Raw genomic sequence first — 9,414 nt, 5'->3', positions numbered from 1 at the left:
TTGCCATGAAAAAACCTCACATTTATTTGATTAAACAAAAATAAAATAAACTGCATAGGAACATTTTAAAGTCCAGAGAGACACTGACTTTGTTTTAAGGCTGCCAGTAGCTGATACATCGTCTCCTTGCTACATCCTTCAGCCTTCCCTATGGACCACAAAGATACATTCAGAAGCCTCCATTAACACAAGGGTTCTAACATTTTTTTCACTTATTCTATGTAAAAGTTTGCACATAACCTGTCATGCTTTCTTCTCTGCAGTACTCAACATCTGACAAGTAAAAATTATATCACTTTTTGTCCAAGTAGAAATGTGATGCCCGTTTTGGAGCATGGCAATTCTTGTCACAGCCTGGCTCATTTTCAATTAGATACAAAAGCTCTGAGCAGCTCATTAAAAGCAGAGCACTGTCTGTCCTCCTGAGATACTTTCTTATTGTTAGGAGAGCAGCATGATTAGTCAACTAAAGTAGAAAAGAAATAACAGAAGAGGAAACCAAAAAACCAAATCAACTCAAGATGCCCAACATCCAAAGAATGACAAGATCAGCCTGGATCCCAATGCAAACTTGCACCAAGGCAATGCCACTTATAAATCAGTAGTTAAAATTTTGTAAGATGGGGCATACATCTACAGCCAATTAAATGGGGGGGAGAGAAAAAAAAAGCATGTTTGACATTGGTTTCATGGGGCTGAGCTTCATTTTGTTCCAGGCTTGCAATTTCTATTTGAGTTAAATCTCAGGCAAGTGTTCAACACCCTCAGCTCCTCCAAGGACCTGTGCACGAAGTGAGCAGGGCATGACAGGTAATGCACAGTACAAACAAGAGTCACAGATGTAAGAAACCCCCACCAACTCAGGTGACTAAGCAAACCTTACAAACTAGTTAAAAAACTCCTAGTCATTTTAGGAAAAAAAAAACAAAAAACAAACAACCAACCAAACCTAAAAACAAAACCCAGAAACAGGCATCTCTCCCTCTGAAGGAAAAACTACTACATTGTCTGAAAAGTACTCTACAAACCTATAAAAGGACTTTTTTTTTTTTAAACTAGTTTGGTAGTTCAAAAGGAAGTTACTTAACTACATCAGTACACAGACACTTAACATTCAGTCAGTAAGGCTCCATGAAAAGAGCTTAAAAAAATTATCTACCTGAGTTTGTAAGTTGATACAATCATTAATAGAAGGTCTAAGACCATGCAGGTACACAAAGCACTTTTAGAACCATTATTAGTTGAACAATGATGGAAAAAGATGCCAGTCTGGTTTGTTAACCCGTAAGATCACTTAGAGACATCAATGTACATTTCCCACCATAACATTTACCAAACCCAACACAGCCTATTGTTATTAGGGGTCTCCTGTACCCACTTCTGCCACCCCTTAATATGAACTGGGGAGGAAAAAGGATTTTTTTTTCCCCCCAATAGAGTAGTCTGAAAATGTGCTTCTGCAACTTTACTCCATAGGTACAACAGGGGGTATGTTGCACGTCACTACTAAACTTGCCTAAAACCCCAAGACACTGGTTTTAAACTGCCTCTCCTGAGTGTGTCTGAATCTAAGCTGCCCTCCAGGAGTAGGAACTTGATTGCTTTGTCATGGTGGAAAAAATCCCATTGAGTCAAGCAAGCTACTAATACAATCACCAAGTCAATAAAATAAAAAATCAGGACCTTATTCCCTTCAAGCATTTGGTATAGCATTGTGTTTACAGCAATCATAACACCAGTCTTCCCAAACAGGACCCATTGGTAGGCATGCATAAAAGTTTTTCTCTCGTAGAGAGAAGACCTAAAGGTCTTACGGACATAAGAACACTGCAAATGAACATGAAATATGTCACGTCAGCCAGTAGTGTCATAATACTGAACAAAAGTTTACACTTCCATACCTCGTAGTGAAACCAGAACAAACTCAAAAGCATTTCAGGTCTCAGTCCAGTTTGCCTGAACATTTGGTTTTATTTACAGATTCTCTAGTGAGGGCAGCTTAATATCTCCATAGGCAGGCAGCAAAAACAAAAGCAAACAAAAGCAAGCAGTCACCACATAGTACACACTTAGTATCTCTTTCAATTAAAATGCTTTTCCAACAGGCAGGATGAATCCTCCCCCCAGGCAGATTCTCAGCTATTTCCCAAACCTGTCTGATGCTAAATTGAGGTAGATGATTTACTTCTGCAAATGGAGGTAGAACTTCAAGCAAAAGATAGTGGCATCTCTAGTTGTGCATTTTGTACCACAGCAAACGGTTTCAAACTCCCAAGAGACCAAAGGTACAATATTTGTCTAACGCAAGTACCAGTGTTCCTTTTTTATACAGTTCCAAACTGTTTGTCTAAATATCTCTACTTTAAAATACCCTATTACCTTTTTGGCACCATTTGGCTTACACTCCTTTAAAAAATAAACAAAACTTTGGCACAATATTTTTTTAAACTAGAACTGAACAAATAAATCTTATTATCAAAGTTATGGCAAGATGAGCCTATAAACCTGCTCTCTTCAGAAATTAATTTTGGTTTAACTGTAACATAACAAACTGGGCCCACTCTCCTTCAATTCCAAGGGAATGCCAAATCCAAGTGACTTGTTCTTTCTCCCAAGTTGGTTATGTCTGGCCCTAACATGCATTAGTTTTCAGGTGTTATCTTCCTTCCCTTGCTTTCTTTAAAAGTTTAAGGTTTATGGACTTCCTTAAATAAGTTATATTTAAAAGGTACTAAATAAAAAGGAGTGAATTATCTGAAGGACCTGCATTATCAAGTACTGAATCTGCTTCAGCTTGCTACTAAAATTCCTGCTTAAATAATTCTAAGAAAGGACAAGATTGCTTTATATACCCAAACCAGCCACACTGATTGCTGATAACATTTTGTCAAGCAAAAGGTTTGCAGAGAGCCACTGGTTTAACACGGCATAGAGAAAATCCTTTGGGAGTTCTAGTAGAAGACAGCTCTGTCACCCACATTTGCTGTTCCCCAATGAAGAGGCACACACTCACTTCACCCTTCTCCAGGCCATTTCCCCTAGTTAAGAAGGTTACTCTGAATGCTTGTTTGGTTTGCAATCCAGCTTCCAAGCCTTGCTTTTCCTCTCTGCATGCATGCATGTTGTCATACTGGGGCATTAACCTGAGAACATGCATGGAAAAGCAGAGCAAGGTTTGAATCTCATTTAAGTATATTACTTTTTAATAGGCCCCTATGGGGCACCTGATGTTGGCATTGTATATTAGCACTACTTTTTTCATTGCATATAAAACACTCCATTTTATAAGCTACACTACCACTTTTCAATGAGACCAAGTGTGCTTAGCACTATTTATCACAAAGATAAGGAATTCTTTTGGGTAGCTAAATAGTAGTGTTTTTAAAACGAAAAAGCTCCCCAACACGAGGTCAAACACTCCAGGTTCAGTTTGCAAGCAAATCCCACTAAATTATGAGTTAAATAGACAGCAACTTAAAAAGAGTTCAAGTCATTCCTCTTCCTGACTGAGCTGGGCTGCGGGGTTGTGCAATGGCTCCATTCAAAACAGCAAAGGGCAGCTTCAGTGTCTGTCACCTTCCACACGGTGCAGGCTGGGGGGGCAAAACGTTCGTTCCTCCAGTTCAACACAATCCTGACTGCACACTTCACTTTTTTTTAATGCCTGGAAAAACAACTCCCTTCTAGCTGCAGAGAAGGGCAAACGCCACAACCATTTAAGCACAAGAGCATTTCTAGGACACTTCAGCACTGTCAGCCACTCTGGTCAAAGTATTAAGAGACCTGCCATTTTCATTAAGATATGATAGGATAAATGCAAGGACACTGCAGACAAAACATTAAAGCTTTTAAAACCAATTTTCTTTGGTATCTACATCTTGCAGGCTATTAGTTTTCACAGCCCAAGTTGCAAATAATTCTTGGGCTGAATAATACAAAACAACCATGGACATCTGTCACAACTGTAGGCCACCCCCAAGAAGGGAGGCGTGTATGCAGGCAGAACTTGCAAAACTTGAAGGTAAACTAGCGCTCTCTCATACACATTTTGTGTGGCCACAGAAATTTAATGACAGACATCTGTATAAAAGATTATCCTTTCAAGACTGTTTTTAAACCATGCCATCCTAAGATTAAGCCTAACTGAAACACACTGCTTTGAAGAGTCTGCTTCCTTGAGGCTTTGGCTGAAAGGGAGCACAGTTGTTTTATCCCATTTAACTTAGGTGGTTTTCCTCACCCTTCTTTTGAAAGAGGTTTTGCCATCTCATGAATCTTTCTTGTCTCTTTCTGGTCCTTTAGTTTAAGCCTCCTCTAAAGTGGCAGCTCTCTCTGTCTGCACACATCATCGGTATTTCTACAAAACCCAGAAAGTTAACACTCCTTGGAGGGGAAAAGCAGCAAGAAGGAAAGTGCACCTTGTGATTTCTCACAAACTTGTAAAGAGCCTTTCAACCTCAGGTCACTTTTGTGCATGGTGGCTGGCAGAGAGATGAACCCTTTCCTTGGAGGATGGTTAAGGCTCTTCAGACTTTTCAACAATGACCATGTTTACATTTCGGAGATCTCTTGCAAACAGTAAGGTAAATCCCATGGCACTTCCAAACCCAAGAGTACTGACACATGAGTTTTTGCATTGCAGAAGAGCCCTGTTTCCCACTTTAAACAATTCTCCTTTGCCAACACCAGAGGGTGAAGCTACAGGTCTGTAGAGACCATATCTGCATGAACAGCTAAACCGGAATGCAAGAAATCGAAGAATAAAACCAAATCCTCCCAGGGATTCAAAGTCACGTTTTGCTAAAGAGATCTCTATTCTCCCCAAAAGTTTCTGCTTCTCAGAACACCTGTTTTTATATCCCCTAAAGGGCAAACTTCCCCTGCCTCCAAGCTTTTAAGGATCATATACATTAATTTTACACAGAATTCTTTGGTACTGCCCTGGGAAAAAAGCAGCAAAGTTTCACCTCGATGCAGTTTGCCTTTAGCTGGTACTGGTAATTCTTCAGAACTTGGATCTGTAGCCAGAGATCCTGCAGCAGGGAGTTACAGGCCCACCCCACCCACCCTAAAAGCTACAGAAGACATTCTCAAAATCTTCAGTCCAGCTCTTTGGGGAAGCCAGAAGATGAAAAAAAAAAAACCAAACAAAACAAAACCTCATCACTGATAAGAGTTATTGCAATCCTCTCTAAACAAAAAAACCCAAAACAAAGCAAAACAACTGTTGACTTCTCCAAAACACACCCTGAATCTCCAAAGCTGTGCTTATTTCTTACTTTTGGAAAAAGGTACCACTTCTGTTCTAACAAAATCAAACGTTATTCCCTTAAAGTCACTCTACGGGGAGGGGCAAAAAACGCTAGTCATTTCAGAAAGAAAGTAAATCAAAAGGGTTTGATTTTCCCTGTTTCAGTGCTCCTTATAACCTCTTCTGTTTCCCAGATTAGGGGCACTGATAAAAAGAAACAGTAACTTTTTTCAAACTAATTTAGCTTTCAGGTGAAAAGGGGTAAAAATGAAATTCTCAACAACAGGATACATTAAAGGAAGCCTTGCTTTTTATCTTAACTTTACAATGACCGCACTAAGCCACTAAAACGAACAATTTGGTTTAAACTTAAAAGAATTTTTGTGCATTTTCATCAGCTTCACTTTGTGCTGTTAAATTACTGTGTTTTAGTAAAAAAATACAGAGAAATGCCAAAAAAGATGCAAACTTGCTCTTCCTGGTGAATGACTTCCACTCACTTTCACAAAACGTTCAAAGTTGTCTGGGAACAAGATGCTGTGCTCGCCAGTAAATCAAACACACTGAGGTATAAAAAGGAGAACGGGAAAAAGTTCTCTGCTGCAGCAGCAATAAAAAAAAAAAAAAACAAAAACAACAAAAAAACCAAACCAACAACAAATGTCCCTCCCTCCCATGTCCCCACCCACAGAACTGCAGAATGGTCAAGAACACAAATTCTCTACAAACACCTACTACCATTTTCTCCACTTAAAAAGTTACATAGCGCCTTTCCTGGCTTAGTCTAACAGAACTCACCACACAAACCACCTAATGTGCACAGCAACACTTGTTTGTGCATGAAACCCCATCGGGGGGAAAGAGGTAAAACGTTCTGAACTATGAGTATGTGGGGATGGGGAGGGGGCAAGAAACCGGGGAGGGAAGGGAGGACAATGAGGTAGATAGAATTCAATTTTACAGGCTCACTCCCTGCAGAAAAGGTAAGTACATTCATCTGTAAAAAAATTAAAGATGAGGTAGGTTTGAATTAACGTTGTATTTTTTTCATTTTCTCTTAGAAGAATTTCCCTGAGACAGTTTCTTCCTAATTCAAACACAGATTAGAAGACGAGAATTCGATTGTTTCCAAAGTCGACCACAACAATCATGCCATCAGGGGTGACAGCTATACCTGAAGGACGGTCCATCTGACCAAAGCCGCTTCCCTGAGTGCCAAATTTGCATAAAAAGCTACCATTGGACTCAAATATCTGCACCCGGTGGTTCCTGGAGTCGGCCACAATGATGCGCCCTTCCTGATCCACGGCCACTCCCTGCGGGCGCAGGAACTGGCCGTTCCCGGTGCCCTCGGAGCCCAGGAAGCGTGCTGACTGGCAATCTGGATGTATGACCAGGAGGCGATGGTTGTTGAAGTCCGTCACTACCAAGTGGCCCTCATGATTGAATGTCACACCTCTGGGGGAATCAAAGTGCTTCCAGAGTGCCCCTTCGAAGCCATACTTGTTAAGGAACACACCGTCGGGCCCAAACAACTGAACACGATGGTTCCTCGTGTCAGAGACCAGGATCTTGCCCTCTGCATTGACAGCCACATCCCATGGATAATTGAATTGGCCGTTCTTTGTTCCTTTCTCCCCAAACTTCAGAATGAACTGCCCCTCAAATGTGAAGATCTGGATGCGATGATTGTCCTTGTCGGCCACGACAATCCTACGCGAAATGTCACAGGCCACGCCGGCAGGGCGATCGAACTGGCCCGGCCGGGAACCCAGCGTGCCAAACTTGTGATGGAAGGTCCCGCATGGCTTGAACACCTGGATGCGGTTGTTACTGCGGTCGGCGACAATGATGTAGCCCTCTTTGTCGACACTGACCCCCCAGGGGCGGCAGAGCTTGCCGTCGCTGTCTCCCTCACTGCCGAAGGACAGCCCCGGCAGCCCGATGCCGATGTAGCTGCGCCCAGACTTCACCACCACTTTGAAGGGGCTGTTCTCAATGTGTTGGTTGCACATCATCACGGACACCAGGTGCTCTCCCTCCAGCTGGGGACGGTAGCTGACCAGGTAGGTTCCGTTCTGCTGATCGCTGACGTCTGCCCCGAAAAGGTTTCCATCTGGGCCCATGACCACTGCAGAGATCATGTCACCCCCTGAAAGGCGAGGCTCCCCGTCGTGGTCGTAGCCGATCACGGTGAAAGAGGCCACCTTGCCCTGCAGCGCACGCTTGAGACCTTCCCCCGTGGCTTTGGTCAAGGGAGCAAAAGCCCCACTGCTGACAAAGCCCATAGATTTAATGGCCATATACAATGCCTGGTCAGGAGGGGTGAACATGATCCTGTCATCTTCCTGTGGCTGGAGAAGGCCTCTGACGTTCTTCAGCTCCTGCACCTGAGCCAGCATGCGGTCCCGAGCCAGAAGAATATCCATGGTACGACCCTCCTCCAGGACCTGCTGTACAGCACTAATGGTGTTATCCAGCTTGTTTAGGTTCTGACGTAACTTTTCAACTTGCAAGTAGAGTGACTTGGCCTTGACTTGGCGAATCTTTTCCACCTTGTAGGAAACGGGGGAGAGAAAAGCACACTTACATCAGGAAAGACAGACCAGAACACAGATTTCCTCCAGTCTCCCTTCTACATAAAAGCCAGTTGGAGAGTTGTTGCATGTTGACACACAGCTGCAGAACAAACATCCAAAAGCCACGATGTAGACAAGAAGAAACAAGGAAAACTAATTATTTATCCAAATGTAGGATTATTAGTCTCTCCTACCCTCCAGGCAAAACCATACATTCCTACCCTGCAGATCTGCTGCATCAGAGTGACATTTGAAAGCAAGAATCACTTGCTTACTAGTAATTATTTGCTTCCCCAAATGGTATTCTGTTTTCTAGTTGCAAGGTACTTGACAGATCATCCACAGGCACACCTCCATTTAGCCCCCAGGGAAGACAGAGGTTACTGCAGCCTCTCAAGAAGAGCAGAGGCTGAGGCTTCACTAACCAGAACTGAGACCAATTTCAGAAGGTGGGTTGTTGTCCCACAGAGCTGAGGCTGGGAGTCAGCATCAGCTAATGCACGTGGGCTCCTGTCATTCCCCTTCGCGCCAGAACTGTTTTCATGTGACTGGATAATAACAGACATCTATCTCCAGGGATTTTTAGGGTCCAATTATTTTAATAGTTTCTTGTAAATACTGGCGGTCATGCTGAGCTCGTGCTTTAAAACAGAATGCTTTGTAAACGTCACTTCAAATAACACAGAAGGTTGCTGCCAGTCCCTGCTTGAGGGACTGAAATTGGTGCAAAAATGGTTGTTTTGTAACTCATCTATATAAGCCTGTGTCTACCTTTACTTGTGAAAAAGCACTTAGGACCATCTGACAAAGACACCTGCTTTGTAAAACTAATGTGACATGTACTTTTGCAACAATAAAGCGAAGACGTTTCCTGATGTCTGAATACCTGCTTGGCTGCAGAACAATAACTGAAATGCATTTTAATGAAGGAAGACTCAATGTCTGAACACCCCTTGGTTAGACACTGACTACATAACATATGTACAAACATGCTGTAAGTTCAGGTATGCAGGTTTTACCAAACTGTAAAAAAAGAATTGGAGATGCTTCTTCCAATAGATGTCCAAGACAAATTGATCTTAGGTCTCAGCTTAATCCTTAGACTCAGCTCTAGTATAAAAAAAATGTTTATTAGCATACTTGATCCAAGAGCTTGTTCGACTCTGTTTTGCTAAAATAATTTATCACCATATTTTCTTCTTAAAATAATGTTTTCTAACTTAAAGAGAACTTGCTCTCAGTGCAGATATTCCCAAAAAGTGCATTTGTACAGCACCATGGGATAAAAAGAGCTTAGGGGCAGCTCTTACTCCTTCTGTACTAGGAATACCTTAAAAGAGAAAGCTGCCAAGCTTCCTGGGGAAGGTTAACAGTGAAAAGTGAACTCATCTCCCTTGATCCAAAACCTCAGAAAAAGCAGCCTTCAGAGTACACTAACTATATAAAATGCATTTTTAATCTTGTTAGTGACACTTACAAAAGAAAACAAAGCTTCTCTTGCAGGGGATGAGTCTCACTGTAGCTAGAGCAGTTCTATACAATAAACCTCTACCAGAGTGGTCATTTTGCTGGCAACAGATATTA

At 42.1% G+C, this 9,414-nt stretch overlaps 1 protein-coding gene across 1 annotated transcript in view; it reads right to left on the bottom strand.

The window, feature by feature from the left end:
• The window catches only part of TRIM71 (tripartite motif containing 71), a 60,868-nt gene continuing 51,454 nt past the window's right edge, over window positions 1-9,414 (bottom strand). The window contains exon 4 of the mRNA XM_042044027.1: window positions 1-7,806. Within this exon, the coding sequence (XP_041899961.1) occupies window positions 6,355-7,806 (1,452 nt within the window). The 3' untranslated portion in view covers window positions 1-6,354. The remainder of the gene's footprint in view (window positions 7,807-9,414) is intronic.

The sequence above is a fragment of the Corvus kubaryi genome, unplaced genomic scaffold (assembly GCF_017639235.1).
Source record: "Corvus kubaryi isolate FWS band 111438036 unplaced genomic scaffold, C.kubaryi_AGA036_p1.0 37398, whole genome shotgun sequence".
NCBI lineage: Eukaryota > Metazoa > Chordata > Aves > Passeriformes > Corvidae > Corvus > Corvus kubaryi.
The sequence above is the reverse complement of the archived record's forward strand: the minus strand, read 5'-3'. Positions and strand labels throughout refer to the sequence as shown.